Source organism: Motacilla alba, chromosome 2, assembly GCF_015832195.1.
Source record: "Motacilla alba alba isolate MOTALB_02 chromosome 2, Motacilla_alba_V1.0_pri, whole genome shotgun sequence".
Taxonomy (NCBI): Eukaryota; Metazoa; Chordata; class Aves; order Passeriformes; family Motacillidae; genus Motacilla; species Motacilla alba.
The window spans coordinates 78,030,054-78,048,538 of NC_052017.1; the positions used below are offsets into that span (position 1 = coordinate 78,030,054).

Below are 18,485 nucleotides of genomic sequence, written 5' to 3' on the forward strand. Positions count from 1 at the left end.
GGGGGAAAGCCTAGGGCTCCCACCGGGACCCGGCGGGGTGAAGGGGAGCGGACAGGTGCCGAGCCACGGCCCGGCCCCGCCACGGCCACGGGCGGGGGGCGCAGCGCGGCCGCTCCGGCGTCGGGAGGAGCCGCTCGGTGCCGCTCTTTCCCCCGCCGCCGCCGCCCGTCTGCGAGCGTGTGTCAAACCCACGTGCTCCGCCAGCCCGCGCAGCCCGGAGCGGCGCCCCGCGGCAGGGCCCCGCCGCCGGCCCCACACGGCCCCGCACCGCCGCCGGCCCCGCAAGGCTCCGCGCCGCCCCGCACGGGCACCGCCGCTCCGCGGCCTGCGCCGTCCCCGCAGCGGCGGCGGGGAGGAGGAGGAGGAGGAGGAGAAGGAGGGCGGTGTTTTCCTGCGCGGCGCCGCGGCCGTCGCCCCGCCGCCGGCGAGCGTCAGACGGGGGGGGGCCCGGCCCGGCCCTTCCCCTGGCCCCCGCGCCCCGAGGATGGCAGCGCTGCCCGCACGAGTGGCTGGCGGCGGTGTCCCTCCTCTTTTTTTTTCCGGCAGCGGCGGCGGCGGCGGCAGCGGCGGCGGATCATTGTTGTGTGGGAGGAGGGCGGCGGGGATGGACTTGATCTCTCGGGTCTCCTGCTAAGGCGGCAGCACAGCGCGCCCCGCCGCCCAGCCAGCGCCGCGCCGGGCAGGGAGGGACTGGACCGGCCCCCCGCCCGCTCCCCGGCTCTTTATTTTTAGGGGGCTCTGCTGCTCCTCTCCTTCTCCCTTATCTCCCCCCCACCCCCTCCCCGCCCGCACACACGCACAGGGACACGCACGCACCCTCCTCCGGTGCCCTTTCATCCTTCCCCCCCGCCGTCCTCCCGCGCCGTCTCCTGCCACGGCAGATGCGCCGCGGGTCACCGCGCAGCTGGGACTATGGTGAAATTTCCAGCGCTCACTAACTACTGGCCCCTGATCCGGTTCCTGGTCCCTCTCGGCATCACCAACATCGCCATCGACTTCGGGGAGCAGGTAAGGCAGCGCCTCTCCGGGGAGCAACCCTCTCCCTCCCTCCCTCCCTCCCGCAGCGCCGGGCTGGCGCGGTCGGTGCCTCCGCCGGGAAGAGAAGGGACGGAGAGCCGAGCTGTGCCGAGCCGAGCCGAGCTGTCCTGCTCCGGCTCATCGCGCCGGGCGGGGACTGCGGCCCCTGCGCCGGCGGGGGCAGCGAGCGGCCGGTGCCGGCGTGCCTGCCCCAGCGGCCGCCCAAGACCACGGGCTGCCCCGCACCGCCAGGAGATGCCCGGGGAAGGATGGCAGGGTTTGGGTTGTTTTGAGGAATTTTCCCCCCTCGCATTTCAGGATTATATAATCTGAAATTACATAATGTATTGGCCGGGGGCTGGCAGTGGTTTATCCCCGCGCTGACACGGCCGCTCAGGTGCAGCAGCCCCTAGCGCAGTGCAGCGCGGCTCGGCGGCGGCTGGCGCGGGGCGGGCGACCCGGCTGCCGCCGCCCGCTGCCGAAGGGGAGCCGCGGCCCCCCCGCCCCGCGGCGCTGTCGCTGCCGCAGCGGTTCGGCCCCCGCCGCCGAGAGCCCCCGCCGCGGCATCCCGCGGGGAGCCGCTCCGCACCCCTCCGGGCCGGTGAACCTCCGGCTGCACCCCTGCCCCCGCCGGTGTTCTGTGCGCCTCGGCACTGCTGCGGTTCTGTAGCGGCGTCGGTGACCTAAGGCTGTCCCCTGGCATGGGCACCGACAAGATAGCCCGGTGTATCCGAAATCCTCTGTCGGCCTTTCTCCCTGACATGCGGCCACCCCATTTCGTCCTCCTAATCCCCGCTTGCTGCGTTTGCATCGAGAACATGTTCAGGGCTTGACGTACCCATTCCGCTGTCCGAGCTAGTGCTCGTTTGCCCCTGCACTGGGGCGTGGGAGAGTCTCTGCTCTCATGTTTTGGTATTTATGACAATCCAGGCCGTGTCTTGTGTTAGGCTGCACTATATGGGACCTGTCATTACATTTTTAGTAAGATGGCATACATTAGTACTTACTTGCAAGTGTTAAGCTGGGCAGCCACACTAATTATTGCACCCCAATAGCTTTATCCTTGTCCTAAGTCACTCAGTTTGGCTAAGAAGAATAAGACACTTGCTCCTGTGCTTCTTGAGCAAAGATATCAGAAAATTAGTGGGTACTTTCAAGCATTTGTAAAGAAGAAAGTGAAAGGAAAAATACTACAGTGGGAAAAAATAGCTGACATTAATCATATGTTTGTCATGGCTGTGTCAATTGCATTTTGATTCCTAGTCCTTTAAATAAACTGCAATACTAAAAAATACAATTCCATCCTTGTCTAACAACTATGTGCTTTTCTACTAAGTCAGTCTTCTTTAAAACATGCTGGGGGGGGGGGGGGGAGGAAATCTAAATTTAGAAATGACAAAGGGAAAGGAGATTTAAATGCTAATAACTATGCCATGTTAATAACATATAGTAGAAGTTAAATTGAAAGCAGTGCTCTCAGCAGACTGAGTATGACAGGTGCATTTATACGGTTTGCTTCGTACAAGGTCAGCTCAATTCAAGGTAAATGTCAGCCTATTAAAAACCATCCCCATGGCTTCGGTGTGCTCTGAACCAGGATTTCAAAAATTTGCAAGTGATTTTATAAGCGAGGGTCCTTCTGTCTGGCTGGGTACCAGTGACGTAGGAGGGATGTTAATCTGTGAATGATACATGTAAACACTTCAACAACTTTGACAGTGTTAGGGACAAGAATATCTTAGAAAATGTGTTTTGTTTGATAGCCAAGTCATAGGATTGGCTTTTCAGGAGAGTTGGGTTTATCCCTTTTCTCAGATGGCTGCCTGGGGAAATACTTAAATGAAAAGGTAGAAATCCAGCCTGCTAGAACTCTAGCTTCTTTCAGGAGCAGAAACTTGTAAGACAGTTTTTTTAGCAGCCTTACCTACATGGAAATCAGGAAACTGAAGCAGGGACAAAGGGTTCCTCATACAGACAAAAGGACAACACTGTACAAGAGACAGGAGAACTGCAGGTCAGAAGTAAAAGATGACTATAAAAAAATTAGGGAGAGAATGGACCTTGCCTGACCAGGGAAGAAGGGATGTGTAAGAAATTCTATAAGTCAGAAACCCTTTTGATGTATGGTATTCATACATTGCTCCCTCAAGTGAGGAGAGTATTTGGAAGCAGAGCATTCAAAGCAGGGCCCTCTTAGCGAAACCTTATACTATTAGATACCTCAGATTGAAAAGTGAGAAACAAAGAGAATCACATCTTTTTTTTTTCCTGTTACCTTGAGAAGCTTTTCTGGGTGTTGAGTAGGTGTAGTCAATAGCAAACATCACTAGAAAATTACCAGATCCCTGGTATGCAGCTGCCTCTATGTTTCTTGCAAGGTTAAGGGAAATTTACAGTAAGGCTAAAGATTGTTTACAGAACATAGGTTAAGGCTGTCACCATTGCCCCATATAAGATGCTTGGTATGGCAAGTCTGTTTAGTTTACAGGAAGTAAAAAATGCTGGCACAGTGCTTAAGAATTAATAAGCTCAGCTCCTGAAGTCACTTCCAGAACCGCTACAGCCAGTGAAGAGCCTCCTGTTGACCCTGGACTCTAATCCAACAATGCCTTAGGACAAGACTATGTTACAGAGTTACTCCAATCTAGTAAGCTGACCTCATTTCTTCACCTCATAAATTCTCTCAGACAAATACCTGAATTTTTTTCCTCTTCTTAAAACAGTAGTCCTTATGATGACCAGGTAAATTACCAGAATATTAGAGAAATAAACCATTTCTAACTTACTTTCTTGATTTCCTTCTTCAACCCATTTCCAGTTTATTGACAGTGCTACATGGCTTTTATGAAATTAAATACTATGTACCATTCTTCTTAAAAGTACAGCCTTCAGGAAAATAGTCCCATATATTTTGGCTAAATGTTCCTTCTACACTCAAATCTATGTCTCTGTGTGTCGGTAATGTGTGTGTTCATGTGCACACATCTATATTTTTTTTTCTCCAGGTATATGCAGGCACTCACAATTATACACAACAGAGCATTTTCATCCCAAGAGTTTAACACCACCAGAAGAGAGATAGTCTCTTTTATTCTGCCATTGAGAGGAGCTTTCAACTCTCAACATCTTCCCTTGAGAATCACAATAATTACTGTTGTATTTAGAGCTCAGTCCCTGGAAAGCAAAGTTTGAATTAAAAGTTCTGGCTCCCTTGAAAAATGTTGGATGTACCTGCTTAGAAATAAATAAATAAATGCCTCCTGTGTGATGGAGAGCAACACAACCTCAAACAACTCAGCCACCAAATAACAGCATTGCTACCCCGTGGGCTCAAAAATCCATCACCACCCACATCAGTTTTCCTTTTAACACAGTTCCAGAGCTGCTGACATATATTCTGGTGGCCTGACTTGTAACATAAATGTTCATTTGCATCAGCATTTTTACAAAGGGAGAAAGCTGAGGTGTTCACTAACTTTGTCAGAAGCGCGGACTCAACCGTAGGCAGCGCTAAATACAGTTTGCAAGCGTGGCTGGGAGCTCTCTCTGATGCTCATGGGGTGGCAAAGGCCAGGCAGAGAGCAGTGTTTCGATCTCGAGGTCTGTTTGCAGCAGTCTCTTAATTATCAATGGGAAGGAGCTCTAGTTCCTTTTTTTTTTGTTTGGGTTTTATTTTTAACTTTGCAGCTATCATGTAGCCAGCCCCTGGATCATTAGTTTGTGTCACTGTCAGTAGCGTTGGCCAGGCAGTTTAGCATGCCAGCATAACTTATGTGTGCATCCATGGTGTTCAGTGGCTTGTGGGCCCTTGGAAAGTAAAACTGAGCAAGCACAGCCCTGCTGCCTCTTTCTCCAAAGGGCATTCAGGTGCTCTGGTCCCTGCAGAGAACTTGCCATACATTGCCCATGTTGTAGTGTTTGAGATCCAACAGATGAGCCATAAAGGAAATGCTAAGTGTTTTGGATTCCAAAATATTTTGCAGTAATTGCTGTTTTTTCTTGTACTTCATTGCGGGTTTTTGACTCTTTTTTTTTTTTTTTTTTTTTTTTTTTTAACTTAAAAAAAAGAAAGTTGCCAGAAAAGGAGAACAAGTCATGAATAATGTATCAAAAAGAATTAGTGAGCTTATTGTCTGCCCATGCCATTTGCAAACTTGGTAGGGGGTTAAACATTTTGATTAATGCCTTATGAAGCTTGGTTTTGGGGTAAGCATTATTGTCTGGACATTCAAAACAAGTAATGGGAGAGTTCACATTCCCAGCTGTTCACCAGGGATTTGTGCCAAGTTGTGTAACCTTTCCATGGCACAGTTTCCCTGCCTTTGAAGTGTGCCTAGATACCTACCTGTATGTAGATGTAATGAAAATTCATGTGTCAGAAGCACTCTGAGATGAAAGGTGCTGTATGAGTGCAAAGTACTCCTGTTATTGATGTTGTAAGAGGTCAGGGGCTTGTTTCAATTGTGTAGGACTTTAGTACCATCTAAACAAGAAAGCTAACAGCGTCCTATAATTGGTGTACAATGTGACTGTATGTTATTACCACAACCACATTACTAATAGGGTAGGCTGACGGAAATGTCCTCTTTATTTTAAATGAATGTGAACTACACAGCTTTTTAAATTAAATTTAGATTAAATTATGTTGAAGAAGGAAACATACAGAGTATACTATCAACAGATTTTTTTTGTTGTTGTTATTTTACATGGCATTATTTTGAAGTAGTTTCTCTTGCAGAATTCACAAGCCAAATGGTCAGGGAAATAGCTGGCAATGACCACTGAAGTATATCTAATTTTCCTGTTTAGAGTGAGTAGATCCAAGTGAGACTGTCCATGAGGGATTAAAAACCAAAGCACGCACACCTGAAGTAGTAACTTTCAGGATCTATTCCTCAGTGCTGTCTCCAGAGACTTTTTTGTAAGCAGTGCAGCTGTACTTCCCTATGCATACCAGCCTGAGCCTTCCGGGCCTGGCTCCTAAATGGTCATCTGCCAGGCTCTGGGGGTTTTCATGCCAGGACTAGATGGGCTCTAGACCATGTAGACAGCTCTTGAGACTGCCCTAGAGATTAATTAGGCTTATATGTCAGTGTTAGTGCAGCGGGCGTTACACACCAGGCATTGCATTCACCACTCATGCAGAGCATTTTCTGGCATTTCGCAGCAAGCAGTGCATGCTGAGATCCTGGAAGAAGTCAAAGATCTCATAAAACATTTGCAGATAAAAGCCAAATCTCAACAAAGTGCTAATGTTCTTAAAGGTGACAAAGACTTACTCCTGGCAGCTAAACCAATATCTATTTGCATTTTATAGCACGCAAGGTACAAAATAAACAGGTTATGAGGAGCACTGGGGCTATCACCACTGGAGATTTCACATGGTACTAGAAATTATGAGAATGAACCTGCACTGCTAATGAGGTGTCCATTCCCTGCAGTGCTCCATGTTGCTGTACTGTAAAATATATAATCTTGAGCTAGGACCTATTTTGCTTAATTTGTCAGTACCTTCTCCTTTTTTATCCTACTCTCTCCTTCCTTCACAAAACCATCCAGTTCCCTGCCTCCCACCTCCCATGGCTGTGTCAGCTCAGCTCTAAGGACTTCTCTGGACTTTCTTATGCTTCACTGTTAAGAGCAGGCAGGTTTTGTAGTTGATGACAATCATTAAGCATGTCTGAAGGCATTTGCTATGTATAGAGCTGTAGAGAGAGCTTATTTCCAGGACAGGTTGAAAGGGGGTGTGGCAGAGGCTGGAGGACAATGACACCATGCAGCACCAACCAGCCACTTTTAAATGAAGTAATTTAATTAATCTCAAAACTGTAAGTTCAGATGATATTTGCCCACCAGGTTGCTGGAAAATAAAACTTGGAGGTCTGGGGGGTGGAAGTTATTCTCCCTACCAGAAGTCTGACTCGTGCAGTGGGAGACAAGGAACATTTACAACTTTGCCAAGCAGTCCCAGTTCCCAGTCTCTAGGCAGGGCCCTCACTGGAGATACTCCAGTCATAATATCATTTGATAGCCACTGAAAAAGGTGCATGGGGTAACCAAATACTTCTCATGCTTATTTCAGAGATAGGGAAATTGGCTTCTCGTCCCTATGCCAGTGAAAATCTAGAACACTATACTAGAAATCTAGCATCAGGAATTGAAATCAGGACTTAAAAATACCCCGATCTAATTTAAAAAAGAAATGGGTTCAAAATGGAAATTTTGAAAGGGGTTTGAACCACTGTATTCTACATCGTGTTGAGAAATCCCTGAAGTAAAACTTTTGGATGTGAAGTGGACTGACCATTTGCTTTGTTTTGGGGCTTTTCTTGTTTATTTTTTTTTTTTTTTTTGCTGCCTTTTTTCAAAGCCAAGAAAGCTGATTTCTCTTCACATTTGCTTGGGTCTGAACTAATTTCTTTTTAATCATTGCTCATTTTGCTGCTGCCTGAAGAAGTTGGTTGTATCCAAAGGCTTATATGACATGGCCAAATCTTATGACTAAAGTGTCTTTTTATATTCAAAGAAGGCATAGCTTCACACTCAAGGCTCTAGCTCTGAAAGCACAGATTCTATCTGTTTCCATCTTGATCCTAGACAAGACATTTCTCCTTGTGCGAGTTTCGTCAGTTCTAAAATTGTAATGTGTTTCACAAGGCAGTTACAAAGTATATTCCTTCATATTTGTAAAACATGGATGTAAGTTGTTGTATAAATAGAAAATTTAAATATATCTGCCAGCTCATGCAGAAAACTCCATGCATAAAACTGAGCAATTTCAAACAGATTTTGCTTTGCAGCTACTTTGAGAAATCTGTGATGTTTTTAAATAACAGATATTACTGCTGAGCTCTGTTCCAGTTTAAATTACTTATCAGAGCATGCATTTCTTAAAAAATATGGGTAGTTTGTAACTATCTTATATTTTAACAAGCTAATTTAATCAGCCATTGCTACCTCATGCTCTTTGTACTTGGAAACCTATGGATTTGGGGGTGAGGGAAACAGGAATGTTAATATGCAATTAGATAATCAGATTGCACTTCTTTCTGCTTGCTTGATTTTCTCCTGACATGCTATTGCTGTAGCTATGTCTTTAGACACCACCACTGTCTTTTCAGATAATCATTATATAGAGAATTAAAAACCAGCCACCATAAGAGATGTAAATGGCCTGTGCACTTCGGTGTCCGAAACAGCAAAGCTATGCAGTTTTCCCATGTTCTGTCTCCTTTATGGTATCACCTCTCTTTCAGATCTTCCACAGGATGTCACTACCTTGCTATTGAGTTTTTCTACATGTGCACTTTTTCTTGATGAGTTCCCTCCCAATGTAATTCAGAATAAAAGAGCCTACGTGAAACATTAACTAAGAATAATTCCAGGTGTAAATATGCATTTTGTTCCAAAGAGGGCTGAAGTAGAACATTGTTACTTGCAATAGCACAGTTGATTTCCACAGCCTTTGCAAGAGCATTCTAAAAAAGGACAAAGGAAGAATAGTGGAGAGAAAGCAGGTGTTTGTTGAAAAATAAGTGCCACAAGGGCGTGAGATCTCAAGTGCCATTTTAATTATTTTCTCAAAGATGATGCAAAAAATTCACCATTCCTATGTTGGCTGGAGTGTTGCTGTTGGAGAAAGGGTGGTCACTATTGCCCAACATGTCCAGTTTGCTTTACTGATGTACTGGTTCAGCAAGAGTTCAGCTTTTAGTGTGGGAAGTGGGAAGTGCAAGACACTACTTATTATCAAATGTTTTGCTTCACATAGTATTTCTGCATTGTTAAGGCAGTTTTTTTCAACCCTTTCTAGTTTTTACAACCCAGAAAATTTTCAGTGGCGTGCACAGAAAATTCACATCCATAGGAGCTGGAGAGCATACATGGTTGTATATTTCTTCATTACCTGTTTCCAACTCTGTAAACATTCCCTAAGGTACAGGGTTCTGTGAGGCTGAAAGCTCACTGAACCAAAACATGTGCCAGTCTGTTTGCTGACAAATACATTTGAACATTTGAAAGGCTTTTGGCTGGGAGATGGTCTGTCTTCTGGCCTTCTTACCTGCGTTTTGCACATAAATTAGTGAATGAAGTCAGATGCAGGGTGCGCCTGAACTGTAACGTGTTGGCATAATTATCGCCTGTACTGGCTGAAGAATGCAGTGGTGCCTGTCAGCCGGGGCTGATTTTTTTTTCCTTCATCAAGTCAGATGTGCAGCTTGTGTAGTTAAAAAGGGTGCAACCACATCACCCAATGGTCTTCCCTTGTTTTTTTAAAGATGATGTTTGACATCTACTTTCTGCAAAATACAGGGTTTATGTCTAGATTTTACTGGGCTCTTTTTCCTGTTCACTCCCTACTCACCCCTCCTTCCTTCTGCTGCATGTCAATATCTTATTTTTGTAACCTCTGTGTTAGTATACAGTAGCTGCTGTTCCTGTAGCTATGGATAGTTAAGGTGAGGTAGCCTCTGATCCACCCCTGGCATCTTCACTCCTCAAGACAAAGGCTTTCCTTGCCACACCATACCAATGTGCTCCTAGAATTTGGCAGCCTTTGATCTCAAATCTGCTGTCTGGCAGATGGAAGACAGACACTTGAACAAGTCCATCATTGCAATTTCCTCTGTCAGCATCTTAGCAATTAAAAAACCTTTAGGCCATTTGAAAAGAAAATGAATTGTTAGCAGCATCTTGGAGTGGGAAGACGCTTCACATTTTTGGTTCTGTTGAGGGGAAGAAATGTCAGTTACACAAGAGGAAAGATTACAGAAGTGAAGCATTTATAGCCGGGACCAAAAAGGGAGTTTGATAACCATCTGCAGTTGTATGAACTGTGGTGTGGTCATGAAGGAGAGGAAAGGGGAAACCAGGTTGGCTAAGTCACTGCTGTGGAGAAGAATGTGGGCAGGAGTGGTGAGAAAGACTGGGTGGTAAGCACAGTTTAAACTGAAAAGATTTCCAGATTATTTTCCAGATTATTTTCGAATTAAAAACAGAAGATTTTCCCTCTCACACTTTACTTCCTTCTAAAATGTGGCACAAAGAGTGCTGACCTTCAGCATTAGGTGGTGGTCGTGGTGGTTGTGTTTTACATAGGCTCAAATTCAGTGGGTTACCAAAAAAAAAATAAAAAAAAAAAAGAGTGTTGTAATCACTGTAAAGTGATCACATGATGGATCAAACCCGAAGACCACATTTTCAGAGGTTGAGAACCACATCCTCCTCAAAGGCATTCAGTGCACTCTAGAAGGTCACTGTAATTATGTGCTCTTACTAAGGTGAAGTGTAAAAACCCTGCAACTCAGAGGTGAGGAATTTCTTTTATTAGTAATCAGTGGTCATGGTCAATCGGTTTTCTCACAGCACCCTGTTTTTCACATGCCGCCTCCCAGATTCAGCACACAGAGACCACTTGCTGGGGGGAGAAACAGAGCTACCTAGCTAGTAGAAGTATTGACTGTGAATCCTTGTCTTCTTCCTTTTAGAAGCATTCACTGGAGGCAGCTACTCGAGTGAGCCGTACACTGTGTTAGGGTCTCCCTGGCAGAGCTGAGGAAAAAAAACCCAAACAAAATGAGCTTAGCAAAATGCAGGAACCTTTCCAGTATGAGAGAAATGTCCTCAGTGTGGAAGTAAGGGCGATCTTAACTCTGCTTTTTAGCTGGAGGTTTGCTGAGTTTTTTTAAAGGCATAAGCTGTTGTGAGACAAGTCTTGGCAAGCACAAGAGAGGTTTCAGTCGTGTGGTCCCATATGGTTTCTGCCCACCATTTCTGGTACCTTCCTCACCATTTCTTGACCTTCTTCACTTACTCTTTCTTACTGCCTTTCCAGTTCAGTTCTTTGGGTCCTTTGCTTGGTTGTCCCATGGGTGCTGGAGTGTATCAGTCACACAGACATCTCTGTGGCTTTGTTGCCAGACTGGAGCTGCACTGCAGCACCTCTTCCTGAGTGCTACCGGGGAGCCCATCCATTTTGCCCTCACCCTGCTACTGGCTTGGGTAATTTATTCTGTCAGTCCACTCCCCTTCCTCCTCCACTGTGGCATTTTGGAAATGACTTTGAACATTAGAATTATTTCCAACCCACTCAGCCCAAGAGGCCAGCTAAGAAGATGAGTTCAAACCAGCCACCAACTCTCCCCAACAGAAGTGAAAATGCCAGGTGATGTACTTGACATCTCTGGTCATTTTTCTCTGCACTTAGTAGCACATAACAATTGGTAATGTGGGCCTCCAAATTTAGTGTGACAGCACTGTCAGCTTCCCCTGTAGTTATGTTGGGTCATAACGATTTTGGAATCTTAAGCATTCACTTTAAAAGAGGAGGAAAATCCAAACACAACATTTTTCAGCACATCAAAACACCAAAGGCAGTCATCCACTGAAAGCTTTTATTTTGACACAGGTAAACACATTTTTCACATGCTTCTTTAAGACACTCATGCATGTATATGTGGTGTGTTGTGAGCAGGAGACTGCCTTTATAGGAGAATTATACACTGAGTGGTGCTAAAGTACTGTCTTGATTACTACTGACTTATATGCAAGACTAAATAAATGGTTGAGGAAATAAGGAGATGGGCTGTAACTGCTCACATACCTGATTTGTTGCTTATACTTTGAGCCATCTCTCATAACATGTTGCATCTGCAAATGCTGTTTTGTTTTGAATCCATGATTTTGTACATGGATTTCATCTTTTCAAAATGTGATCTTGAGAGCAGTCATGATCACTGCACCACTGTTCTTTATATACTTGTGGGCAGTCATTTTGCTTCAGAGTGTTTTATTTCAAAGCATGAAAGCATGACGACCTTTCAGCATTCAGAGTCTTGTTCTTATATGAGCTTTCTGAGATGCAGTCAACGGTCTACTGGTTAGGACATGCTCCAGCATTGTAACAGTCTTGGGAAGAGCTTTCGTCAGCAGTCCTTCTGGATCTAATATAAAGTAGCTGACTTTTTTCTGTTAATACTGTGCAGAGGCCAGTGTTTTTAAGTAAATTCACAATAAATCACAGCAGGTATCTTGCTTGACATTTTCTTATTCCAGGCTTGACCTGTCGGTGAGCTTTGAGTTGCTGTCCAGAAAAGGCCAGTGTCATTGTGGGCTAGCTTTTCCAAATCACAGCGTGCTGTTCTTGTCAGCTGCAAGCTCCTACCACGTTGTGGGTGGTTGCATCACTGAGGAGAAAATAGCTAACGAAGGCACAATCATTGCCTCGGGACTTTGCCAAGGAAACCTCATGTGAAGTTACATATTTGTGACTTTGAGCTCCAAGGGTTTGGTCATGCTTGCAGTAATCTGCAGATGTGGGGTCTGTTGTATTCTGTGTGCATCCAGAGATTTGAAAGGGGAAATGAGTGGTAAGAAAGGGGGGTTTAGATCAAGCTGTCTGAAAGGAAAAGGCCTGACATCCTTGGCTTTAGAAATACCACCACATCCCAGAAGTCCTGGGTCATGAAAGATTTTCACTGCACTAGAAGGGCTGAAATGCTCCAGTTAAAGCAGGGCCATAATTTCATCACTAATATCTTGCTGAATAACAAACTAGAAACTTTTTCCTCTGTCATTCTGCTGAAAGTCTAAAGAAGACAACGGAGGCATTCCAGTGCAAGTTTAGCTTAATGAGAAGGCTGTGAGGTTCTGTATTGAGACCAGCATTGAGAAGAATGTTAAATCAATACTTGTCCAGCTGGTGATAAAGGATAACATGCGCTTAACTGTAGAAATATATAGAGGAAAAAATATGACTCGCTAATATCCTTGACCCTTTTTCAAGAACAGAGAATAGTAGCAGCACATGAAGCCATTAGATTTGAATACAGTCTCTTGAGAACTCTAAGTGTGGAGGGCTGTGACAAGAAATAAGCGAATTGGCTGGACAGGGAAGTGATTCTGTCTGCAGCCAGAAGAACAAAGAATACTTGAGTTTGTTGTTTTGGGTTTGTTCACTCTTAACACACTTACGGCATTAAGGAATCTTAAACACTGTTCTGCTTTTCTGTTGACACAGCATAGGGTGAGGGATGCACAGCAAGGTTGGAACAATTACAAGAAAGGATTAGTAGCTGATTTGTAAGAGGTTAGTATTGCAACTTTTGGGAGTTGGTTTCAAAGGCAACTGCAAGCATGAGTGTCTCTTGTTTGCTTTCCTTGAAGAATAGTGCCTCTATAGTCTCTTGACATTTAGAATCAAATACCTCTGTGCTTTCCTTCTTTCTGTTTTGGTCAGATAAGATTCTATAACCTCAAATCTTCTGTGTACATCCCTTTGTTTTGCAATTCCTTTGTGAAAGAAAGAAAACAACCATTGAAAAAGAGAGAAACAGGATATAAAAATAGGGAGCTGCCCTCAATTCAGTTCTTTTTTTGTCTTCCACTGAATCCCTGCGTGACAGTGCTGTGATGCAGCACCATAACCAGCAGTCTGGCATCTGAAGCCTGCCAAGCTGAACCCTGAAGGATCAAGCATCATCAATCTCATCTTTTACTGTCTGGTTTTGGCTCTTTGATTGTACATATTTATTTAAGATGGGGAAGTTTTTGGTTTCAGCCCTTGGCGGGGGCCTCCCATGCACTGCTGTAGTTGGCAGCCCTGGACAGCTCCGGTCCCTTCACCTTGTCATCCTGCCTCCTATTAACTGCCCTTTTCTTAGTCCACAGTAGTCTGTAAGCTTCAAATACCTGCTCTTCTTCTGTCTCCTCTGCTTCTCCTTTTCTGTGCCTGTCCACAGGCTGCCTCCAAAGCACATCCCATTGTTGTTTGCAGGCAAACAGCCCACAGTAAGTATGGCAGCAAGGGGCCCATTGCCTGCCCCCAACAGATTCCTTCCTTGCAAGAGGCCCGGTTCAGCAAAAGAAATGCTTAATTAGAAGTCTTCTTTGTGTTTGTGGCCTTTAAGTGTAGGCCTCAGCTGATGAGGCTGATGTATAGGTATTTATGTCATATGAGAGAGCCAGACTTCAAATGAAGAATGTGAGCTTTGTAATAAAGCTGTGAGACTTTTATCCAGCAAAGGATCCGTGCTTGCTGCTCCTTCCTTCAGAAATGCAGTTGTGGTAGGAGGCAGCACATTTCCCAGCTGTTTGTGTTCCTCCTTTCACATCTCACTGTGTCAGAGCCAGGTCCAGGTCAGTCTGGTTCAGGTACTTTTTCCCTAGGACTGGCATGGCACAGTGCTGGCGAGGCATGGCTGTGACTACTTCACCACTTGACCTGTGCCTCCCTCTCGTCCTCACCCGGGTGGCCTATTTTGAATTCCTGCTCAGCATGATGCCATGTGGGAGAAGCAGTGAAATTTTTGCCCCTGCATGCTGATGTCTGATGGCACATGGTAAATGCCTGGTGTCCTCATTGGTGGCTTTTTTCAAAGTACCTACAAACCAAGGTCAGAGTGATTATTCTCACTAAGTCTTAAAGCCAATTTCTGGATCACAGACAAGAATAACATTGCCTGCATTCCCCACATGCCTGTTCATCCTGCTGTTAGGTCTCATGGCTATGGTTAGGTCTCATTGCTCCTGAAAACAGGAATGCTTTCTTACCTGCATGGCCAGAGATAAAGCTGTTGGAGTGCTGAGACAATCTAATCTCAACAAAGCCCCTTTTGGATCAGAGAGCACTTTTGCTCTTTGATGTATTCTTTCAAAGACAATCCTTTGAGGAAACCTGGGAGAAGCATGTCAAGCTCAGTCAGTTGTACATGGGCATGGATATAAGGTGCAGAGAGGTCCAGGTGTTGTGAAGGTGATCGCTGTAGGCTTCAGACAGAAACATCCCCACTGTGAACCTGTGCATCCCTTCAGAGACTTTGATATTCATGACCACTTTTTAACATTATAAATATTTTTTAAATGCTATATATAATTTGTCTTCAGACATTTTCAGGTCATAACTAAACTACTAGGCTTGCTCCAAAGTAGGGATGGATGGCATGAATAGCACAGTGTGAGTCAGACCCATCACATGTTCCAAATTAAACTTGTGCTGAGCCAACATTGATCTTAAGACTCTTTCTGAAAATGTCTCTACCTTACAGATATTGCTGATAGTGTTTCTACAGAGGTTGATGATAAAGAAAAATATAAAGCAGAAGCATGGAGGAAAACTATATGATGGAAGGACTCAAAACATGCAATGATGAGAAAGTATTCTGAATAAAAAAATTAGTGAAATAACAGCTTCAGCAGCAAATAGGTTTTGGCTTGCCTAGCACTCTTAAAAGTTCAAATTGCAAACTTCTAATGCTGATGAAGCAGAGTTATCTCCTAATGACTACAGATGGATGTTTCCCTACCTAGGCATTGCATGCTGAAGCTGCCTGAAGTATAACCACAAAGGGCTCTTGTTTTCGGGGAGGGGGGAAGAGGAGTTACGAAGGTAACATAAAGATCAGGAGATAGAAGGTCTTGGAGTATTTATCTGATGACCTGTCCCCCAGTAGAGGTAATGCGTGCTCTAAGGGAGATTTCACCTGGGATACTTTGCACAGTTATGGCCATACATACTTAAGGCAGGTCAGTTCAAACTTGTTCAAAAGATTAGGCAAAAGAAACCCCAGCTATTAATTTCTCCTTTTTTTTAAATCATCTTATCTGTACAGGTGAAACTGAAAGGTTTTGATTTCTGTAGCCCAGCAAAGAAAAGTAGAGCATGATTAAGGTGCTTGTGAGGGAGATGGGATCATGTTTTCTGATGGGAAGATGGTAGCCTACCTGTAAACAAGAGGAAATTGAGTAGCAACATATGACTGTGAACAGACAATGAGTGCTTTTAAACTGGAAATGAGGAAGGCTCCCAGCTACAAGAAGAATGAGACTCTGGAAAGAGCAGGGTCAGGAAAGCTGACCAACTTGTTTTTAAGATTGCATTAATGAAAGTCATGCTATTGCAGGTGTGCCTTAAGTACCACAAAGGATTGACTACACCCCTGCAAGTAGTTTCCATTCCCTTTGTGAAGGGAAGGTAGTAAAAACTTCTTAATCTGAATATGCTGTGGTTCTAAAATACTTGTTTTTCAATATTTCTACCTTCTTTAAAACAGGTCTTTACTCATTTGAGACCTTCACTAATCCTGTTCTCTCACAGGAATGATTCCCAAAAATGGAAGGTGTCCCCTCACCCAGGGACACAGAGGCAGGGGGCTGCTTCTGCAGGGCTGACATTGCTGCCTCTGCTGCTGCTGCTGGTGCTGGTGAACAAACAGAGCTCTGTTCATTTTCTGCTCCAGCAGAACAAGGAGGGGGCGGGGAATGGGACAGAAGAAGGATGAGCTCGGGGATGGAGGTTGCTCAGTAGAATGAGAAAAACATAATGAGAGAAGACAATGTATGTTCTGTTTCATAAAGAAATTCATTCAATTATACATGTTAAACAGATTTTGGAAGGTTTTTATTGTTGTTCATGGGACAGCTTATCTGTTCATTTTTTCTATTTTGCATGCTAATGATAAATCAAAGCTGATCATCTTGTCATTGCCATTGACCCTGATTTAGGAAAATCTAAAAACATAAAATACCTTCCGTTTTTCTCATTGTTTATGTCTTCTCCCAGCATTCCAAATAGCAAGCTGCTGTTGTGATATGAAAATAATTTTAAAGACTGAAGCATCCAGACTGTACTGAGAGCACTGGAAGAGACATGCTTGTCTTCTGTTGGCCACTTTGGAAGTCTCAGTCTGTATATTTCCATACATTTGAATTATGTTGCTCTGGTCCTTCTGAAAGTAAAGCAACTACTATTACAGTAATGAAAAAAAAATCTATTACAAGTTTTACACACAGTACTTTCAAAAATGTGGCATTTTAGAAGTGTGGGCATTCACTTTGTTGGCCTCTGCATGACTGGGCTACTAAAAAGCTGTATTGGTGTTGTTCTAGTAAGTTAAAAATGTGATTTTAAAATGTTTTTGTACTGTCACTAGAACAATGCGTGACATAAGAGCAAATGCTGAAACACGAGAGTCTTAATTCTGTGTCTGAGAGATTCTGCATTTTCATTTGGGTGAGTTGAGGCTGAGGGAAGAGGGACTTTCATTTTGCTTGGGGACTTTGGGATTCTTTTAGTTTCACCACATACATGCGAGTGTTTGAGCACTGATGAAGCACAGTCCAGTTACTCTGCTGACAGCAAATGGAAGCAAAAGGCCCAACCATGAGGTGTGTCCTCCCTGCTCTGACCTGTGGCCATCATTTGGCCCCACAGCTTCTTCAGCCTTGCTGAGGAGGGATAGCCAGGGAGAGAGGTAGGCAAAGGTTTGTCTCGCTCTGTCACTGCTGTATGTGCAAAGAGGTGAATCCTCCCCACCTTTATAAAAGCTGTTGACCTTTTCTTTTTACTTTTTTCTTTTTTTTTTTTTTATCAAGGCAATGTTCATTTTTTCCACAAATAAAGTGGCAGATCTTGTTATTTTATACTTATATCCTAGATTCGGGAAGGCTGAAATCTCACTGCAGCATAGCTGTTCCCTTTTCATCTCTATGATCAGTCCTCACTGCTAGACTAATGCATGGGAAAATGGGTGCAGATTTGGTATTTCCCTAAATATCTTCACTCCTTGAATAATCATGATGATCCCTGCAAACATAGAAGGTAACAATGCCCTTATAAAGTAGAAAAGTGATTTTCTTTCTTCCCCAGTCTTTTTAAAAGACTAGTCTTTTTCATTCACTCTTGGTAGTGAATTAGGAATTTGCTGTATCATTGTTAACTAAGAGGAATAAAGACAGTCTGGAAATAGAAATGGCTGCAGCCTGTGCAGATAGATGTCAGCTGTTGCTCAATGTCATTATGAAACTGTGAAGTCATCAAAAATAGTCCCCACAGGGAATGTGAATATTAGGCACAATGCTGGGTTTCCAAACTGAAAATAGAGAGACAGAAACCTGGGTAAAAAAAAAGGAGTATCACATGACACAAAAGCGGCTCCAGTTCTTTTTGGCTCACTGGAAGTTTTTGGCTGTCCATAATATCTGATACTCACAGAAAAGATACATGAAGATCCATGACCAATAAATGCACTCTTCATCCAAGATGGCCTGTAGAGTTTCCCTATGTTTAGTGGGAACTTTGTCCACATTAACATTAAAGCCATGCAAAAACATGACCCTTGAAAGTGAACAGGAGGAGAAGATTTAGGAAAGGATAACTTATCTTGTTAATGACACCAAGGAATAAGACACTCAAGAGAAATCCAATAGCTTCAGCAGTAAAGGTCCCGTAAGCACTGTCAAGGATGAAAAGGAAAACCTTTAAGAAAAAGAGGCAATAAATTTGCTTTCCAACTCCTTTATCACCCATTACATAAAAAAGCCTGAGGGAACAAGATCTTACAATTGGAAAGAGTCTTAATGGCCCAAAAATCAGCCCAGACATTGGAACAAAAGCTATAGTCATCACATTTCTTTGCTTTCTGGACAAAGAACTTATTATGTAAAAAGCAGAATAAAACACAAGAGGAGCC

At 44.2% G+C, this 18,485-nt stretch overlaps 1 protein-coding gene across 1 annotated transcript in view; it reads left to right on the plus strand.

Moving 5' to 3' along the window:
- The first annotated feature begins 469 nt into the window (after nucleotides 1-469).
- Nucleotides 470-18,485, plus strand: part of ANKH (ANKH inorganic pyrophosphate transport regulator) — a 103,257-nt gene continuing 85,241 nt past the window's right edge. The window contains exon 1 of the mRNA XM_038130093.1: nucleotides 470-1,008. Within this exon, the coding sequence (XP_037986021.1) occupies nucleotides 913-1,008 (96 nt within the window). The 5' untranslated portion in view covers nucleotides 470-912. The remainder of the gene's footprint in view (nucleotides 1,009-18,485) is intronic.